This window comes from Hippoglossus stenolepis, chromosome 16 (genome assembly GCF_022539355.2).
Source record: "Hippoglossus stenolepis isolate QCI-W04-F060 chromosome 16, HSTE1.2, whole genome shotgun sequence".
NCBI classification, from domain to species: Eukaryota; Metazoa; Chordata; class Actinopteri; order Pleuronectiformes; family Pleuronectidae; genus Hippoglossus; species Hippoglossus stenolepis.
Genome location: NC_061498.1, coordinates 3,912,688 through 3,933,675, shown reverse-complemented (window position 1 = coordinate 3,933,675; position 20,988 = coordinate 3,912,688). Strand labels below are relative to the sequence as shown.

The 20,988-nt window shown below is 43.3% G+C and overlaps 3 protein-coding genes across 6 annotated transcripts in view; 1 reads left to right on the top strand and 2 right to left on the bottom strand.

Annotated features, from left to right (window-relative positions):
• The window catches only part of card11 (caspase recruitment domain family, member 11), a 14,893-nt gene extending 11,105 nt beyond the window's left edge, over window positions 1-3,788 (bottom strand). The window contains exon 1 of the mRNA XM_035181752.2: window positions 3,621-3,788. The gene's annotated coding sequence lies outside the window, so the exon portion shown is untranslated. The remainder of the gene's footprint in view (window positions 1-3,620) is intronic.
• A 1,794-nt stretch (window positions 3,789-5,582) lies between these two features.
• Window positions 5,583-12,860, top strand: ap5z1 (adaptor related protein complex 5 subunit zeta 1). 2 transcript variants are annotated; one of them, XM_035181776.2, is made up of 18 exons: window positions 5,583-5,712; window positions 6,455-6,592; window positions 6,844-7,021; window positions 7,476-7,626; window positions 7,768-7,880; window positions 7,967-8,141; window positions 8,327-8,380; window positions 9,275-9,415; window positions 9,589-9,626; window positions 9,940-10,102; window positions 10,231-10,409; window positions 10,506-10,648; window positions 10,756-10,874; window positions 11,302-11,429; window positions 11,537-11,634; window positions 11,732-11,864; window positions 12,142-12,356; window positions 12,444-12,860. In XM_035181776.2, exons 1-18 carry the CDS (start codon window positions 5,672-5,674, stop codon window positions 12,694-12,696), a joined length of 2,460 nt encoding a protein of 819 aa, XP_035037667.1. In that variant the 5' UTR covers window positions 5,583-5,671; the 3' UTR covers window positions 12,697-12,860. The 2 variants fall into 2 exon arrangements, with proteins under 2 accessions (XP_035037667.1, XP_035037668.1); XM_035181777.2 differs by lacking the exon at window positions 8,327-8,380 and having other exon boundaries at window positions 5,605-5,712.
• Window positions 12,861-12,886: 26 nt separating this feature from the next.
• LOC118124039 (monocyte to macrophage differentiation factor 2) lies at window positions 12,887-20,788 on the bottom strand. 3 transcript variants are annotated; one of them, XM_035181823.2, is made up of 7 exons: window positions 20,427-20,788; window positions 17,163-17,244; window positions 15,822-15,982; window positions 15,436-15,510; window positions 15,250-15,351; window positions 14,998-15,067; window positions 12,887-14,350 (listed from the first exon to the last, which is right to left on the bottom strand). In XM_035181823.2, the coding sequence occupies exons 1-7, from the start codon at window positions 20,537-20,539 to the stop codon at window positions 14,084-14,086; spliced, it is 870 nt and encodes a 289-aa protein (XP_035037714.1). In that variant the 5' UTR covers window positions 20,540-20,788; the 3' UTR covers window positions 12,887-14,083. The 3 variants fall into 3 exon arrangements, with proteins under 3 accessions (XP_035037714.1, XP_035037715.1, XP_035037716.1); XM_035181824.2 differs by having other exon boundaries at window positions 12,887-14,330; XM_035181825.2 differs by having other exon boundaries at window positions 16,096-17,244; window positions 20,427-20,492.
• Window positions 20,789-20,988: the final 200 nt, after the last annotated feature.

The window sequence follows — 20,988 nt, the reverse complement described above, 5'->3', positions numbered from 1 at the left end:
GCGAGAGTGTGTTTGCGTGTGTGTGTATGTGTGTGTGTGTGTGTGTGTGTGTGTGTGTGTGTGTGTGTCCTCAGACTCTTTTCCAGTAATTTCAGACTCTGGAGAAACAAACAAATATATTACGACAACACACACTCTTGCAGGACTCTTCATGCACTGAGCAGCTTATTTGTCTCCACTGTTTTCTCTCACACCCGCTGATGCTTTACATCGTTAACTGCTAACTTTCTGCACCTTCACGTCTCTTACACCCTAAATATTGCTTTTTACAACTGTCAACAGTAAGTCCGCAACTTACTCACACAGTTTTATTTCACATATTGTGTGTGCGCAATATACATGATTCACACTGCATTGATTGTATTTTTGATTGTATTTCATTACTGCCAAATGTGCATTATTTGCGATAATTAGATTATTAATATAAATTGATGCACTTTTACTCTTTAAAACTCCAGATTTTCTACTTATTTCAGATGCTACCTATAGAAATTCCAAAATCCGTTTTTTTGATAACCTGGATAAAATAATTTCCAAATTTATCTGGCAAAAAATAATTAGACTTAAACCCTGACAACTATCTCAGCTAAACGGAGGCCTTGAACTTCCAAACTTAAAATATGACTTGTGAGCTGCACATATGAAACCTTTGATGGCGTGGATTCAGAAGATCACATACACTCGCTGCCTTAATGTTGAGAAATACCTTCACCCAGAGGCCTGACAAAACTTGCCTTTTTAAGATGCACCCATGAAAGAACTGGCAGACTAAGATACAGACAGCATTTGGGCTTCCAAATTAATTTCAGCACTAACAAGCATTGGATCTATGAAGACCTTCACACCCAACAATTTAGACACGGGCTTTAGAAAGTGATCAGGGATTGGTTTACCTGCACCAGCTATTTAATGAGGACAACCTCAAGACATTCGAGCAGCTGAAGAAGGATTTTGATCTCCCCGAAACAGATTTCTTCACATATCGACAACTGAGAACTTTTCTAACAACACACAAAGAGTGGGGAAAGCCTTTAAAACGAACCCCTTTAGAAGGGTTCTTAATAGAAATACAGACGGGGAACGAAGATAAGAAAACAATAAGTAAACTATATAACATATTTCTATCTAGGAATCTACATAATTCCCTACAGATAAAGCAGAGATGGGAAGCGGAAATTTACAAGGTCATACCACAGAATGCCTGGGAGAGGATGTGCACAGAGGCACACCTAGTTACAAGTTCAAACTTGTTTTGTTGTTGAAAATTAAATAATAAATAAGTTACAATTTTTTTTTTATTGTTTTTACTGTTGGTTTTCAAATGAAAATTATATTTTGGTCTTGAAACTGTAAATGCTTCAGTGTTTAAATAAAGTTTTATGTGGATCCCCAATGTTAAGACCTATATTTAGATCAGAGTAATTTTTAATATCAAATCATTTCACATTAAAACGGAATGGTTACATTTTTGAGAAGCCCATCAAATGTATTACTACTGATATTAGCTGTTTATGTCCTTCCTTCCGTACTTTAACCATTTGTGTTCTTGTTTTTCAGCACTTTGCTCTTTGCGTTGAAAAGTTCTCTATAAATAAAGTTATTAGGATTATTATTAAAAGTTAAATCAGTAAATTGAAACATTAAACAAACCACAATGACAAATGTGTATAAATTTGTCCCATGCATTGTGACCCAGATTCATTCAACTCTCAGCCAACCACAACTATTTTATGCACACACACACACACACACCCAAACTGTGGACATCTAATCTGCTGGTTATAGCAGATTATAGAGCAGTCAATACAATATAAACAGTTCACCACAGATTCTGAACTAGTAGAGAATGTTTTTGCTTTTCATTGTGCCCATGCGGTCGTATTCATCACGTTACACAGATATTCTGAAGCACTTGAGGATTATGTTTTGCAGGATTTAAAGTTGCAGGGTTCATGCAAATTCAATCAACTCAAGTCCATTCAAACCTTGTCCTTGTGCAGGAGATGCGGCTCAGTGACCATATAAGACCTTCGTCCAGGCTCGCTGTCAGTGTGCTGGAGTGGGATTGGCCGGCTGATGGACGGATATGATTGGTTCAGGTGTACAAACCATCATAAAGGCTCCATTGTGCAGCAGAAACATGCTGGTGCCTATAGGAATTTGATATGTTGGATCTGTCTATGCCCTGTGGCCCCCACCTGCAGCTACAGTTTGCATAATTCTAAAAAAAAAAGCCAGACAGGGGCAGGTGCAGGAGGCTGCAGTGAGCCATGAAATACATTTCATTTGAATGCTTTTCCTTTTGCATTCACGTCATTTTCAAAAGTTAATTTTGATGACTCTTCTCATTACTATGTCATTTTTCAGATTTATAAAATGACTGCACATTGATTTAAATGGGGAATGATGCGCACAGTTTCAAAAAGGAGGAGATTTTTCTATTTCTTAAAAAACATTAAACCCAATACTTGATCCAGGAACAACGATGTCCCATTGTGTGTATGTGCACTGTACGTGACCTGTGTCTCTCTGCATCTTCCTGATTCTCCCTCTCACTGGGTCACATTGTCTTCTGCACCTGCTGCTGGAATCCCAAAAATGTTGATAATGCCAGATAATGTACCAGGGATGACAGAGGTTCAGCTCCAGTTACCAAAACCAATAACTTTCTATTTTCATGTAGGAGCCAAGATGATTTCGGTGAAGGCAAAACACGAACTAGCTCCGAAAGCACAGGATCCACCACCTGCCCCCAAATTACTTATATTCTGGGGAAGCATTTGGAGAATCATGCAAGTCACTTTATCTGCAGGGATGTTGCAGCAAAATAATGAGAAGTAATCACTTGTAGCCAAACTAAGCCTCCGAGGGACAGCGAGAGGAGGTCGTCTCGTGGCTTTCCTCCTGATTCTCGCTCTTTAAAATGTCTTTAAAAATGTCTCATACCGTCCTTTTCCTATATAACCATTTACATACATATTACTAGAGCTGGTTACAAATCAAGCATCGTTGTATGAATACCTCCTCCATCAAATTCCATAATACATAGGCCTACATGCTGGCTACATGGTAGTTTATGAGATCCTCTGGTAGGACGCTGCGAGCCATTCCAAAGTCTAGGCTGTAAACCAAAGGTGACAGAGCCTTTGCCGCGAGGGACGCATCTTTATGAAGAAGCTGTCGTATGATGTCTATGCATCTTTACTACTATAATTTTTCTCTGATTGTGAGTGAATTTCATATTGTTTGACATATTATTATCGCATTGGTGTAATGCACTTTTCTTTCCTCCTGTGTGTGTGTGTGTGTGTGTGTGTGTGTGTGTGTGTGTGTGTGTGTGTGTGTGTGTGGTGTGTGTGTGTGTGTGTGTTTTGTGTGTTTGTTTGTTAAAGAAGAAAAATTAGCAAGATCTACACAGGAGAGCACAGGATCTACACACAGAACAGGTTTTGTCACATAATTAAGCAGCGCAATGATGAACCCACAACAGTGAAGCACGTGTGTGTGTGTTGTGTGCGTGCGTGTGCCTGCGTGTGTTTTTACTGGTGTCTGTTCGGTGACGAATCAGCATCAGACGTTTGAAGGATTAGAAGAATATGATGAAAGTTGTTTTAACCTACCTGAGGTGCGGCGGAGTGAAATAGTCCCAAGTTTCGGTGGCAGATCAAACTTTGTGTTGGTTTCTTCTTCTTGTTTTAATCACAAAACCTGTTGTTTCACCCACAAACTAAGAAGCTCATGTTGTCTCCATGTATCCGACTCACACACACTGAGAGAGAGAGAGAGAGAGAGAGAGAGAGATGAGAGAGAGAGAGAGAGAGAGAGAGACTGAGAGACTGAGAGAGAGAGAGAGACTGAGAGAGAGAGAGAGAGACTGAGAGACAGAGAGACTGAGAGACTGAGAGACTGAGAGAGAGAGAGAGAGAGAGAGAGAGAGATGAGAGAGAGAGAGAGAGAGAGAGAGAGAGGTGGGCGTTGTGTGAGCTCAGATGGAAATAACAAGTTCACTGCAGGGAGGTGAGAGAGCAACAACCTGTTTCACACAATGCATCACCACTGATGTAGTAACTTATTAAAGGTTTGTAATAGAAAGTGCTTTTTAAACTTTAAACTTTAAACTGCATGATATCCAGGGGAGTTGCCAGGGGGGACCCGGGGTGGGGGGGTGGAACACCAGCCCCAACTGGAATCTGATTGGCCCCTGAAGTGCCGCTATCCTAACTTGTTTGAAAATGTGCACCTTACTTAATTGGAAAATTGTGCATGGATGTTAATGTGTAATCTGTGGCCGCCAATTTAGAAGAATCACTGAGAGCCCATTCCTCCACCAAGGCTGAGGCGTTTACCTCTGACTTTAGTTCTTTGCTCTGGTGCCGCAGTTTACAATTGTGTTCAGTGCTATTTGGGAAATGCTGCAAAGGAAGTGAATCACAATTCCTGGATCTGTCATTGGATTCTTTCCTGACCCGAAACCACATCCTTCCTCCAAGTTTCGTGTTTTTCAGTAATCAGACATAATGAAAACTTTGACAGATGTTTCTCTATAATATTGTATGTTTGTGATTTTGCACTATACACATTTAATTGCACTGAATTTTTTTTTTTCAGAATATGGAAATACTGAAGTGGCTTCAAGTGTCGCTTCTCACACTATTTTAGGGGGAAATATAACATTTCCACAACATCTATGTGAAAGCTGCTTGTATTAATACTGCAGTGTTGCTGCTCTAATGGGGCCTGGCACCGAATACTTCCTCCGTCACTGATACTGAATTAGGATATCTGCATAATGAGTATGTTTCACTTCTGTTAGCTATTTAAAGTTCTGTACTTACCGTACAGAAATCTGAACGCAGGAAAATTATCCAAACATTTCTCCCACCGCTGAATAACTGTGGTGGATCCAAATCTTTTAAACCCTCATCTCTACAGAGTAAAGTCGTCAGATAAGCAAATAGCAAACAAATGCAGCAAACAGTGAGAGAGCAGCAATATTTACATCTGACTTTCATGTCCAGTCTAGTTTCATCCGTGTGTCTATTAACCTATGAAACCTCAGAAGTAGTTGTAGTATTTTGTTTTAATATTTTAATATTAATATTTTATTTCTATAATTTGATATTAGTGTTTTTTAGGCTTTACATTGTTAATGTCCTGACTTTCATAGCAGGTCATAGTATTTTGTGTCACTTTTGTATTTTCAAATTTTGTGAAATAACCATATTTAGGTAGAGGCTTTAGAATAAACTCTGGGGTTTTCTGCCTCCTCCTGCACTGTATTTTATTATTTGTCATTTTTGTATGTATTTTTCTGTGCTAAATATAAAGTATAAGCACTAAAAAAAAAAAAATGGCTGACTTATTTATGAAAATATGCAACTTTTATTTCCTGACTAGACCTCTGACCCTTAATTTGAATAAATTTTGTCCTATTTTTATCAAAGAGTGTTTTACAGCTTCGTGTTCAGTCTGCTTTTATTCACCGTCTTTGTTCTTAATAAAGTTTTTGATTCTAAATAAAGTTTTTTGGGGCAAAAACCAAAAAAAACTCCCTTGTTGTGAAAGCGGAACTAAAAGTCGCATCACGTGAGTTGCAGTCAGGACACCATTAGGGAGCGGACTGTTTACCTTCCGCTGCAGTCCGGTGTAACCGAGTAAATGTCCTGGAAACATGTTCTCTCACGGTACAGAGAGTTTGATCAAACAAGCGAGGTAAGGAAATATAAATCAAGATGAATTCCTGCTTCCGTCAACTCGTTTTTACTCCGTTTTACTCCATGTTTGCTGTTGCTATGCTAACTGGGCTAAAGGCAGCTAGCTTACCCAAACCCTGCCTAGTCCACAGTATGTTTGTGTATTTGGGTCATGACCCCGTCACAGATCCTGTGGGAAACTAAAGTCTGAACTTTTTGAGGGAAACTCAGTGACTTTGACTCATTTCTTCTTATTATAGGTCACAGAGAAAATGGTTCTCACGTCGTTTAAAGCTCCTGTCAAGCTCCATGTCCCAAATATACAAATAACAGCACTGTGAATGTCTATAAAAAACTTAATATCATCAGAGAGTTTGTTTGGTGAATCTTCTGGCACGTTCAAAACAACAATGCACTTCTTCCTTGATGGGCTCCCAGGTCATCACTGGATGCTGAGTTCAAAGAGATGGAGCATATCTGTCCTTAATTTGGATCAGAGACTTTAGATACGCTGTTTCTCATATGACTTGGTCAACATGCCAAATTTCTTAAAGATCTGTGACAGTGCAGCCAAACATGTGATGATTCTGACGCGTAATGACCCATTTACTCTTTGTCAGAGGCTTTCGGAGAACGGCAGTAGAGAAGTGAACTAATATTGTTCATCGACAATCAATCAAAAAGATGAATCGATCATCAAAGTATGATTCGTTCAGGTTTCAGCAGTAAGACTTTTCAGAGACGGCGTCATCTCGTTTCAGGGAGATCCAGGAGCCCGAGCTGCAGAAGTTTTACGGCAGATTAGTGAAGCTGCTCGTGGGGAAGGAGTTCGGTCATGAGACGATGGACTCCCTGCAGCGGCTGCACCTCATCCTCTCTGCCACCAAGCGCACCAGGACGTAAGAGCTGCAGCCCACGCCTCATATGCATATCCCATAACCGACACCGCTCATATTACTGAGCCACTGTCCACTCTGCTATCGTCTTTCCGTTCAATTTGCATTGCACACAGACTCCCCCGCTTCTCCTTCTCTAAATCCATATTGTTTATAGTTCCTATGATAAACCAAACCTTTTAATATCCAACATGAACCTCTCTGTCCTCGTCCAACCCCCTGGTCTTGTGTCTCCTCTGTTGTCCTGACCACAGGTTGCCCGCGGAGCTACACAGGAGGCTGTTATCTCTCCTCTCTTTACCAGTGGAGCCGCTTCAGGTGCTGAGCTCAGCTGTGCTCAGAGAGACACTGCCCCTCTCTGGCCAGGAACTGAACTACAACGAGGAGAACATTCAGCTGAACAGCCATTCCGCCGCCCTGCTGCTCTCACAGGTGACGTCTTCAACATAACTACCTCAACCAGGGAGATAACGTTTTCATTGGCGTTTGTTGGTTTCTTAGTTTGTAGGATTACGCAAAAACTACTGGACAGATTACAAGAACGAGTGTGGAAGGATGCAGTTTGGGTTAAGAAAGAAACGCTTACAATTTGGTGCAGGTCCGGGTCAGGGGGTATCTTTCAACATTTTCCTTGATTTCTCAGAGAATAAATCATGAATCTTCATGAGTAAAATCTTGACGATCAACTGATCAAACCATTAAGTCATTTTGCCACAACTCTTAACCCGAACTACCTGGTTTGTATTTTGTGAAAACCTCTGAAAACAGTTTACTACAACACTACTACTACTACTACTTATTATAAAACATACTTTTTGCTCTGTTGGCTTCATTTGTTTGTTTTGTTTCCAGATCTAAACTCTGTCCCACACTTTGACCCCTGCAGGCGGGATCCAGAGCCGATCTGTCATCTCTGTGCGCTCAGCTCCTTCGCAGCCTGGACAGCCGTCAACCCGAGGGTCCGACTCATTCGCTCACACACACGTTGCCCGTCCTCAACGCCGTCCTCACACACAGCCCCGAGTGCCTCAACGAAGGTAACAGACAAACCGACACCAACCACTTAAGTTCCCAGCAAATCTAAAGACAGAAAGTTCAAGTGAATTGTTAATCAATGATGAAGTTCTTTACGTGCAAAGTTTTTTAACCTTCCCTTCTCCCCACCGGACGTCCCACAGATAACGTCACCCTACTGAGTAAAAAGCTTGTCGATTGGCTGCGTTATGCAAGCATCATACAGGGAGGCGGAGCTTCTTCAGGTGGATTTTTCACAGGACCCAGGGCGCGACAGGTAAATCTACACTCCTTTTTTTAAAACCAGTCTTCAAAGCTTTCTCTTGATCCTTCAACTGTGGTATTTTGTGTTATTTACATCAGCCGGTGCCGATAGCAGAGCTGGACGGGACGGTGTCTGGGGATTTCTTCACTGTGCTGTGTGTGGGCCAAGGCTTCACCGAGGACCAGTGGATGAATGTTTACTCCTTTTCCATGCTGCATCACTGGCTTCTCACCTACCACTCTGCTCCTAGTGGCAACGCCTTCGCAGATACTGGTATGATTTTCCACTGGTGCAAACCACAAGCTTTCATCTTCCCATGCAAGAGAAGCTCATTACTTTATGTCATAGCCACAAAGTACAAACAAGGAACATCAGCCACAAAGAATCGGCCACGATGGCTGTGATACATTTAAATGGCTCCTGTCCAATGACCTGTACTGTGTTTTCATCATCTCCAGCGAACAGGCTACAGCTCAGCTTCTCTCTGTCCCACTCCCACTCCTTTTCTAATGGTAAGATTTGCGAGTTTGTTGACCTTCCCTGCATGCGCCTCTAAGAAGCTGTGACTCCTACATCTTCTGTTCTCTAACTCCGGGGTGACACAGGTCAACGCACAACTCCTGATATGATCGTGACTCACAACCGCATTTAATTCAACAGATGATCTCGAACCAGAAACCTTGATAATGGACTTTCTTAACGACACTTTCACTGGTGTGTGTGCGTCTTTCGCCCTTAACGTGAATCTTCTGATGACTCAGTAAACTTGAATGAATCACTGTGGTGAATGACTAAACGGATGCTCTGATAGTTTGTCATGTTGATACCAACTTGGATCAAATTATATTCTGTGTAATCCCGATAAATATGTGGTTTTTACTCATGTATACGTAAAATGTTGCAATGTAATATCATATTGTAATAATCTACCACCGGGGAATTTACAAGCTCTGTATTAACATCCTATCTGAGTAATCCAGTCATGATTGCACCTTAACGCCTCCTCAATGAGTCTGGGGAACCGATCACTCCGACCACATCCGGAGGTGGTGTTGGAAATGTGTCCCGATGTCCTCTGACCCGCTGCAGTTTCATAATGAACCCCAAAATATGTTTAACGCTTCTCCGTGTCCATATATTGATTTATTTGTGGCCACCGTCAAATTAACATTGAACCCGAGGTATTGATTTCCTTTTTTTAAATGGGTCAAATCTTACGCACGTTGATTTATTCAGCCCCTCCTGGCTCTGCTCTCTTCTCTTCATAACATTTCTTTCTGTAAATCATCCACTAATTTAATTTGAATGTAATCAAAAACCTTCTAACAGACGACTGATCCCCGTCCACATGTGTGGAAAAACATCATCTGACTCGTGATTCTCCTTCCTGACCTCTTGTGTTGCAGATGACCGGTCGGAGGTGGACGGCTCAGTGGTGTCCATGGTCTCGGCAACTTCCTCCTCCAGCCGACTGCTGCCTCCAAAGGAGCGTCTGAGGGAGAAGGCGTTCCAGTACTGCTTACGCCTCATCGAGCAGAGCGACCGCAGTGAGTTTGTGTTCGACCAGGAAAGAGTAACTTGTGCCGCCAGTAAAGCAGATTATAAATCAACAACTTGTGCATATTCAAGTTTGTTTGTTTTCCTTACTGTACATTATATTAAAGACTATGAAACACTATAGTAGACAACATTTTGATGTGGATTCTTTTCTGTGTCTCAGAGGCACTGAAACGGACAGACACCGAGCTGCAGAAAGCGGTGAGTCCATGTTTTATACTTGCAAATATACACTTCTTAAACGATACTTTCCTACAGGTTCTCCCAGTCCTATCCACCATATGTTTATGGCACTAATCAAATCTTATTAATAACTTAAAATCTACTTATCATCTTTTTCTATCCTCAAGTAGATGAGTATTAACAAAAGTGACCATCAAGTTCAAGAAGAAAATTTAAAATTAGTAAAAAATGAAAGAAACAGATTTGACAGAGAAAAAGTTAAAAACATCACACAAACATTTCCCTTTTACTCGAGGCAGCACTGTTAACCAGATTTTGTATCATTCCCTAGTGTTTGGTGGAGGCCGTGTGTATCCTGGACTGTGTGTGTGTGGAGGACACGTCACTGGTCTACAGAACGTTTCCGTGTGTGAAGGCCCTGTTTGGTCGTCTCAGCTCCGACCTGACGTTTGCCAGAGTCCTGCTGCCCATAGCACAATTCTACCTCAACCATGGTACGTGTATGCATCAATACACACATGGGCTCTACTTCAGCTTCTCTTTGTAAATACAGCAGTAAGAAAATGTATGTGTGCGTCGTAGTTCTCATACGTACAAAATGGCTAAATGTGAACCTGTGCAGGTGAAATGGCGGCGGTGGACTGTGAGAGCGTGTGGAAGCTGGTGTTTGGCCGGTTCCCCGCCGAGCTCTTCAACGATCCCTTTCTGGCCCATGAGCTTCTACGCTTCCTACGACTGAACCTCGGGAGCCTGCAGCTGCGAGTCCCGCAGTATCCTCGCTCATTCCCAAACCTGCTGAAGGTCACGATCACAGATTATGCATCCAAATACTCAAACACAAACATTAACTGTAAACTAATGAGTGGGATACTTTATGCTCTCTTTCTCGCTCTGTAGTTTTTAGCCTGGGACAGCCCAGCGGTGGTGGATGACTTTGTGGATCTGCTGCCCTCTCTGGTCACCGTTGAAACTGCAGTGGAGCTGCTCCACACGCTGCTCGACCTGCCCTGTCTCTCTGCCACGCTGGTCTTGCAGCTCAGGTGCGTGTCCACGTCAGAGAAAAACCTACCTACCACCCTGACGGGGCTTCAGTGCATTCACATCTTTTACCAACATCTGACTGATCCTCTGTTTGTGTGTTCTGCAGGTCGACGAGCTCGCCCATCTCCGAGCCAGGTGGACGTGGGCTCCTGTCACTGGACGCCTTCCGGAGCCCTTCGTTCAGGGGCCTTTTTCTCTACCTGCTTCGACCAGAGGCCGGATCAGGTAATCACAGGAACGCACTTAGAAGAATAGTCCGACATCTTAGAAAATGTACTTTTGCACTTACTTGCTATGAAGTTAGATTGCGTTTGTTAAGGCAATATATTCCATCTAAATACTACAAGGGAGCTTTAGGGCCATAGTGCAGAAACAAATTATGACTTTATTCATGAATTATTTCAACTTTATCATCAGATCTCACAAATCACACATTTCTTCCCCTTTCAGTGGCTCTAAATTGTAAAATACTCGCTTATCTGCTGGAAATCTGCAGCTGGTTAGCTCTTCATACAGAAATCAGGCCACAATGGTTCATATAATGTATTTATATTCATATTAAATACATTATGGTTGTAAAGATTGTCTGCTCCATCAGTCGTTTCAGCAGTTTGGTCATTGAAACTGGTTTTTCTCCCCCCCCCCCACACAGGGGACACGATCGACAGACTGAGCACGCTCCATGAGTTCCTCGCTGAGTCGGCTGATTGGCCGAGGGTTGTTCAGTGTTCCCAGACGGTCCCGGTGCTGTTGCACATTTTTTTCAACACCGTCATCACGGTGAAGACATTAAATGATCTTTCACAAATACAACCATTGTGCATTAAAGTGCTGGGTGTTTAGTTTCAGTTGGATATTCTACTACCGTGCATGTGTGTTGTGTGTAGGTGGCTGACCAGAAGCTTTTAGCCCATTTGATCCTGGTGATGCTGGAGAGAAGCAGACTCCTCCTCAACCTCCCCACATACGTCAAGGAGATACACAGGTAGAACTTCACACAGAACTTCAGTGTCACTCTGCTCAACATCTCCCCACTCGCCTCATCCCCCTCTCTCTCTCTCTCTCTCTCTTTGTTTCTGCAGGGTGTTCAGCTGCCACCTGCTGAGGCTGTGCAAGCTCCACCCCTCTCTGGTAGTGGACCAGTCTCATGTGTTGCTGGAGTTTGCTGGAACCACAGCCGGCGTTTACAGCAAAGAAGAAATCTACACACACGTGGTAATGAAACTGTGTGAACTTGTTATTGTTGCCTCTTTATGGTTTTAGCAGGAGCAGCAGATGTCATGGGGACCAAAGCCGGGTCCTCATGAGGCAGAACGTCGATCTGATGATCAATGTCCCTGACATTGATCATCAGTCTGGATCCCATTGATCTGATCCCATTGATCCCATCTCACATTTCGAGCGTCAAATCATTTCCTGAGTATTCAAATGTCTCGCACCAAAAACAATGACACCTGACTCCGGACTCCTTTTCCACTTGTTTGGCTCCCAGGTGTGGGCGCTGGGAGAATACCTCTCTGTTTCCTGCGACAGTCGCTGCTCTGTGACGCTCATCACTTCCTGTTTTGAGACGTTGGAGGCGGTGCTGTTTGAAATAACTTCATCGACCCCGCCCCCTGGGGCGTCTTGCCCCGCCCCCAGAGTCATCACCACTCTCATTAGTGCTCTCGCTAAGCTGGCGTCACGCTCTCATGACCTCATCCCCAGGTGAGTGACGCGCCTAGATATCAAACTATCTTATTATACCTCATATTATGCAATGTGGTGCAATTGTGTGTGTTTGTTCTGTTGTAGGGTTTCTCTGTTCCTCTCCAAGCTAAGAACTGTGAGCAGAGCGGGTTCAGTGGCCTGGTGCTCTGACGAGGAGGACCTGGTTGCCATAGTGACGAGGGGGGAGGAGTTGTGGTCGCTGCTGAGGACCCCCGGTGTGGCTCAGAGTGTCCTGACCCCGCCCCCGCATGTCACCACACCACAGTGGCACCGAGACACGAACTTGTCCATGTCATTGCAACTGCGAACCCTCACCAGCCTCACACACACACAGTGACACACAAACACACAAACACACACACACAGTGACACACAAACAAACATGCACAACACACATCTCAGCACCTGGATTTACATCAAATCTGCATCTCAGTGATTGTTGTTTGATTTTTTTTGCACATTACTTTTGTAAATAAACGATAATATTGAAATGAAACTTAAGGTCATGAATCATATCAACAAATCACTCATATCATTTCTCTTTTTATTACAGTGATTTCACAGACTTAACATTTTACAAAATAGATCATCTGATTTCAAAAATAAAAATCCTGAGTAAGTGCTCTGATAAAACAGATTCTGCTGAACTACTAGAGTTTAGGGAAGACCTGAAAACTGTGATCTATACAATGCTGGAAGAAGTATAAAAATAGTAGAAATTTGCATATATATATATATATATATATATATAATCTACATATATTTAATCCCCATGTGTTAATTCGTTCATTTTCAGAGGATTTCATGAAATTCTTCTTGAATCGTGCCTGCTGTCGATAGAAAAGTGCGCGAAGATAATCAGTTAAAGAGTCCTGCTAATCATCGTCCTCTAAACAATCAATGCAAACAGCCTCGCAGGTTTGTTGAACTATCATTTGTCCGAGTTACAGTAGCGCTCAGATTTCTTAAATCACATTACAGTAAAAACCATGAGAACAGATTTTGTACGGTTCACAATCAAATTTAAAATCACAACGGGTCTGTTTATCGTCCGTTTTCCTTGTGTTTTAACTGTATTCTCTCATCAGGTTTGTTCATATTAATGTGTCCCTCAGATAATACTTGGTGACAGCAGTTGAATTAACCTGTGACAATCAAAGACCAGCGGCAGCAAAGATGTTGGACTCACAGTTTTGATTTTGAAATGCTCTCAGAGGCAAATGCAATAAAAATCGGCCCTAAAAACTGAAACTGTAAACTTTGACTTTGAAGTTTATCGGCTGACTACACTTTCATATTTTGAAGATGTGCAAAAGTAGGTTAGAGGAAATTAAAAATCAGTGCAACTGTGTCACTGAATTCCTCCGTTCACATCTGGCTCCGAGCACCGCTGTTAAGGAATGTGTGTCTGGTCAATTTTGGCACAAGTTTACAAGCTGAGGAGGTTTTGTCGAGGAACAGTTTGACTTTTACTTCCTTTCTTGTAAAGAGTTGGTCCTTGTGATCAAAAGCATTTTTAATCAGAATTATACATTTCTGTGTCGTAAAATCATAAATTATCATCAGTCTTTACAGGTTTGGCCAAATCACACAGTAACTAAACGCTAAAGGGGTTTTGGTCCAACCTGGGGAGAAAGTCACCTGATCCTCAGCTGTAGGTCGGTGCTGAGGGTCAACAGGAAACCCAGTGATCTCACCACTCAAACACTCTTCTCTTGGTCGTGTCACTTCCTGTCGGACCCTGCGACTCCAGCCGAGCGCGGCCGGTCACCTCGCCGTGTGCAGCAGCAGCGGCCCGGGCACGTACAGGTACCTCCAGATGGCGTAATAATGAATTCCTGCTCCAGCTGCGACAAATAGATGCCAGATGGCGTGGGCGAACGGGACCAGGCCGTCGCTCTTAAAGAAGACCACCCCCACCACGTAGAAGACACCTCCCACCGCCAGTTCACACACGCCAGAGCGCTCCACCTGTAACACATCAGAGGAATCTGTGAGGGAAAGAGTCGGTAGCGATTTAAAGGATCTTAAAGAATGAAGGATACAAACAGATATGAGATTATATTCCAAGTCTGGACTTTATTAACTTTATCATAGCTCTCATGTGCTTAAACCCAGGAGTTTTATATTGTTTATATGTTTTCCTTTTTTGCCATTTTCCCAAACTTACTTGGTTGAATCTGCAAATGGGAATAAATCTGCAGGAAATCGTCCCAAACAAATGTTTTACTCTCTTTACTCCTGTTTCAGTGACGTTTGCAAAAGACTTCAAAGCCCTGCAGCTGCCTCTGTAATATTTATATTATATTATATATTATATATATATTCACTGAGCTTCAGAATGAATGGTCTTCGGGCTGAATGTCACAGAAAGGGTAAAAGAGATGAAAATGGACCCATTATTGTTTTTTAAAATATATTTATTACAAAATGCTAGCGTTATGATTTATCAAATAGGATTGAACCGCACCATCAGCAGAGACGTTATATTGTATCTCAAAAAGTTTCAAGTTTCTAGGGGCAATAAAAACTTCTGTTTGTTTCCCGCGCAGTAGCAGGAAGTGTGTTGCAGCTTTTAAAGAGGGAAAACTTTAGTTTGGTTCTTAAAAGCAGAGAAACGTCAGTGATTTGTTTTTACCATGGACAGGATGACCGCAGCAGGAACAGCCCCCATGGCCACGTATCCCACCAACTCCAGCAGCTTGTACCTGCAGGTAGAAAAACTGTGAACGTGAAAAGACAAAGCCTCCGTCTCCCTACGTGGTTGTTTCTGCTTCAAACAGCAGACCACTGTTTGCTGTAAACACTCGAGGATGGCAGTTTGGTTTCAGGTTAATTCTGTTAGACCGGGACACGCGGAGCAGAGAGACAGAAGGAGCGGCCGTGTTACCTCTCGTGGAAAAAGAAGACGTACGTGGATCCTACACAGGCCATGACCCAGATCAGCCAGCGCATGTGGCACGTCCAGGGCCCCAGCTCCCTCAGCATCAACCTCAGGGAGAGACATCACACGCACGTCAATATTCACTGTGCGCTGTTGTTTATGGGATTTGTTGGCTACAGTCACGTGACTCACCAGGGCGAATAGGAAGCAGCGATGAAGAAGTAGATGGCCATTCTGTCACACATGTGGAAACGCTGCTCCACTCTCCTACACGGAGGAAAAAGAGACGATATATATTTATCTAGTTTGCGTAAAAGACATTTAAACATTAACTGATACAGGCACCAGAGTATAACATATTAAAATCCAATAAATCTTTACATAGTACTGAGGTTTATTTTTCCAGTACATGGCAGACCACTGTTGCCTCAATGCAAGTTCATCGTAGACTCTAAATTGATAGTAGTGTGTAGGTGAGAGTGAAAGTTTGTTTGTCTCCATATGTACACATGAAGAGGACAGTAGTAATAACACAACCACAACCACACACACACCCACATGCAAACACACACACGGACCGGAGGTGGCTAATTTTCCATGCAGCCGTGTGGAAGAGTGTTGAGGTGACGAACAGGCCGGTGAGTCCGCTCCCGTAGAGCCAGGCGGCGACACGATGCCACTGGTCCACGGACAGGAAGTAGAGCACCGACACGCCCACCAGACTTGGTAAGATCCACAACTGCAACAAAGAAACACAAAGTTTCATATTATTGTTGTTTCCTTATGGCATTTTTCATTGTTTAAGATTTTTCACGTTAACAACTGCTCGGTATAATTTTAAATTCTCTTAACTACAATGACTGCCCTCCAGTTGCACGCCTCCATCAACCATGACCTCTGACCTTTGGCCACCGAAATCTTATCGGTTAAACAGTTCAAGGTTCTTAAACTGGTCAGAACTTCACGTGTCATGTTCACGCTGGCACAGAGGAATACAAATACCTAAAATTACTGGGAATGTAGCAAATAACAGGCAAGTTTATTACAGTTAACTTAATTGTCTTTGACACCAGAAACCTGTTAGCTTAGCATAAAGAGTGGAAACAGGGGGAAACAGTTAGCCAAAACATCTGTCCAAAACATCTGCATTAACATGTTTTCTCTAATTTCTTCGATCCACACAACAAAGTGTAAAAATGACAAATTGTAGTAAATGTGCCGGACAAATTATTTCTTCAACGTTACAGTAACGACGTCCTGGAAGTCACAATAAATCCTGCAGCACTCTAACCTGAGGGATTTTGTTTTGTTTGAGCAGAAGCAGGTCGAGCTGTTTCCCCCATTGCCTCTATTTATACCAGGCTCAGAAAACATTCTGCCGTAGAGGCGGCTTCATGTTGAACTTGCAGACACGACCGCGGTGTCAATTTCCTCCTGCGACTCTCATCAAAACAAACAGGAATATTTCACTAAATGTCCACTTTCAGAATTAATGTCACTGATTCCGCAAACTCCACAGAAACATGGCAAGTTGGCAGCCCGTGAATGTGTGAATATATAAATTACAACAAATACAACCTCAGTAAATCCTGCCCCATTCAAGGCTTTACAGTAATTATGGTCGTGTTTGCACTCTGTTTTCATCCTGTCTGTCTGCTCCATTCACGCTGTCTTGCTCTCTCGGAGGCAGAAGAGCACAGGGATTACAGCAGATTAGAGAAAGCTACAGGATGAATCACAGATTATAGACCTCTGCCTCCAAAGCTCAGCCAAAAAATCCGCCCCATGTTGCCTCATTCCTCGCAATCCATCTTTTCCCTTGACTGACGAACGCAGAAAACCCAAGAGGAGGCCTGGACAGAGAGAGAGTGTGTGTTTCTGTGTGTGTGTGTGTGTCTGTGTGTGTGTGTTTGTCTGACCCCATGTGTGGCACAGTTTGCGGCATGTTCATAGTCGGTGGGCTGATATCTCTTGCTGGATGGCGCCCTGCAGTTCATGAACCTGAGAGCGAGACAGAAAGAAAGAGAGAAAGAGAGTTTAGATCTGAAGGCTTTATTAGTTAATAAGTTACTGTGTGCGGAACCCATGAAGACCAAGTGTGTGTGTGTGTGTGTGTGTGTGATGGTCATTCTTGGGGGATTTACAGTCTCTAATCCACATCACGTTGTCTGAATTTTACTGTGCCTCATCGTTACTGGGGAAACTGTCTGCGTTGCTATGGGCACCCCCAGTGTCCCTGTCTGCACGACCACAACAGGATACCGCTGACCATTCGTTTTTTTGCATCCTTTATCATGTTGCTATGAGTTACTGTATGTCCCTCCGCTTGTGTGTGTGTGTGTGTGCGTGTTGTGTAGGCTATTTAATCAGCAGTAAATCTCTCAATCCCTGCTTACAGGGAAAAACACATCTGGAGATGTTACGAAAACACATTTTATACATGAAGATGAACACACTCGTATACAAACAAACAAACAAACACACACACACACACACACTTGAATGCGGCTGCTCGCGCAGGGCCACAGGTGTGCCTTTGTCGGTCAGCTGTGTTATTTGATTACACATTTAGGCCGACGGCGTTTGCTGCGACGGTCTATTAACTCTGCACGGTGAAGAGAGCCATCAGGAGAGAGGGAAGCGGCAGAAGAAGAAAGTAGAGGAAGGTAACATGGCCGCTCAAGTCCAACTACGGCAGCAGCTCACGAATCCCAACTCAAAGCAGTCGAACACTAGATTCACTTAACCAACACTCGCTTATACATATCACTGGAGTTTATTATTCTTAGACTCCTCCCACAGTCAGTACTCATGTTTACATCAACACCAATAATCCAATAGTCTGAATATGACGCTGCCGTGTGAACAGCATTTTACAATTAAATCAGAATCAGGGTTTATTGCCAAGTAGGTTACACATACAAGGAATTAGTTGTGGTATGTTTGTCCGTAAGCGTAAATAAAACATTTTAACAATATGGAAAAGTGTGTAAATATGATAAACACTAGAACAATATACATAAAATATGAATGTTAGATACGTATATATTTTTTTACATTTGTCTTGTCACGAGGTTTTGGTTCTGATGGCCCGAAGCTTCCTGCCAGACAAATACATCTCACTGGCAATAAGCATGAATCGAGACATGTCATCAAGGTTGAAAGGGGGTGTGTATGTATCTGTATAGTATAGGAAACCCCTCCCCCCCGGGGTCTATACACTGGTGGTGGTTGATGGGATCCAGAAAATGTTGAGGACTTGACGAGTGGACTCGGCTCGGGTTCACCAGGACACTGTGGGGACTGGAGGTGTTAGTCACTGTCTGTCTTTGTCATTGGATCACACAGGTCTGAGTCCACAGCCTCTTAATGGAGAAACCAACATGTCTTTACTTCCCAAATATTTACATTCCTCACTCTCAAGGTCTAAGACGGACCCCCGACAAAGACAGGAGTGCAAGTGTGTGTGTGTGTGTGTGTGTGTGTGCACTCGCCACCACAATGCTCACAACAGGAATGTTGCGGTGTTTTCCTGTTGTGGGTCTGGTTTGGCTCTCTCCAGCACTAAACACCTCTCACACACATATTTTCTCTAAACCTACTTTTCCCTATCTCTCTCTCTCTCTCTCTCTCTCTCTCTCTCTCTCTCTTTAAACTAACATTACGTTATTTATGTCAATCACATTCATGAAATAGACTCTTCCCAACTTCATATCACTTAATAAATGAAACACAGACTTATAATCACCTTGAATGTCTGAGCGACTCTACGTAGAGCTGTGATTGTCGTACGGCCGCTGTTCCCTCTTCTCTTCCTACGTGCCGCTCCACATGCTGAGCCAAGTGCATGACAAGAGATCGGTATTTCTCTGTTGCGGTATTGTAGAGCTATCAATGGACCTGAATGTGGGACTCTGATGTCCGCTAATGGGTTATGACACAACCCTGTGTGTGTGTGTGTGTGTGTATGTGTGTGTGTGTGTGTGTGTGTGTGTGTGTGTGTGTAATGAGTTGAAAGGAAGGGATAGGGATTCACAGGCTCTGATCAGAGAGGACATTGTTGGCATCGCCGGCTCACTATTCTCTCTCCTTCCTCTCTTCCTGCTACTTGAATTATTTCATTGCACACACTTGTTTTTCTTGTGTGTTTGTGTGTGTGTGTGTGTGTGTCCGTGTAAAACCCATGTTGTCAACACATAAAGTCTTTAGTTCTAAAAGCTCTTTACAGCACATTCCATACATTAATAGGATCGGTTGCATCTAAGAGGATCAGAGACTTTGGATCCTGGTAGATATAGTGTACATTATAGGAATGTGTGTGTGTGTGTGTGTGTGTGTGTGTGTGTGTGTGTGTGTGTGTGTGTGTGTGTGTGTGTGTGTGTGTGTGTGTGTGTGTGTGTGTGTGTGTGTGTGTGTGTGTACACTCCACGACTATTCCTATTTCCAGTTGAAGATCAAGTTCATCTCCTCCGGGACAACAACTCTGGTTCTCACGATTATCACCATCTCCCACACACACACAAACACACACACACACACACACACACACACACACACACACACACACACACACACACACACACACACACACACACACACACACACACACACTAGCCATGTATTTCAGCTGTTAATTCATCACTTTCAATTCCCTTTCTTTCTGTTTATTCATTTCAGTGTTTCGTTTTTTGGTAAAAAGTGTTTATCCTCACCCATTTCTTTTACAGTGAACTATTCAAAGTATTTATTTAAGCTTTCACACATCCTCACATGAAAACATCACACCACAACTGGCTTGACACAAATATATATGGATATGTTATTGAAATTAATTTGATCAATTGTGGTGATACAACTTGTCAATTCTGATTTGAACAAATTTAATTCATTTGTTCGATACCCATTAGTAATTGGTGACAGTCGGAGAAGAACTCTGGTGCATGAAATCAAGTGAAACTGAAAAATGAAATCAGTCATAGCCAACCTCTCTACACACACACACACACACACACACACACACACACACACACACACACACACACACACACACACACACACTAATCTATAACATCCCTCTGATTGCCCCTGTGCCAGTGCGCATGGATGAACATGGGTCCGTCGCACATGAGAAACTCTGGTGCCAGATACTTCGCAGCCAAACTCTCCAGACTAAATCACGTTACCTTCCGAATTTAGTCTTCCTCAAGTCCATCTCGTGCGTGCGAGGGTCGTGAGCGCGCAACGCGTTGGTGCGCTCGCGCTCCGTCTGTGCCACAGCCGCGAGCCTCGTCCCCATTCCGGATGTCCCACCGCCGTGCGTCCGGACGCCAACACATAGGTCCAGCGGGGACAACGACCTGCAGAGTCGCTCCACGGTTCAGCTGCTCGACTTTTGACCGGAGCGTTGTTTGGTCTGTTCTGGGGACCAGACACCCGCAGCCATCCGGCGGAGCGCGGCGCGGGGGAGCGCGGGCGATGCGCGGCGCACAGTGCGGGGGAAGCTGTGCGGAGTTTAGTTAGAGTCTCGGATGTGTTTGCAGGATGTTCCGCGGGACTGGGCTTGTAACCCCTCCTCCCCTCCCACCCCCTGATGATAACACAGCAGCAAACAGCAGCCCCTCCCCACAACACGTCTCCAACTGGCTGCAGCTCACTGCTGCTGACGTGAACATGTTGGACACGCAGAGAAAAGTTCACTCAGTCATTCAACCTTTATTACGACTCATTGACCTTATTTACAATACA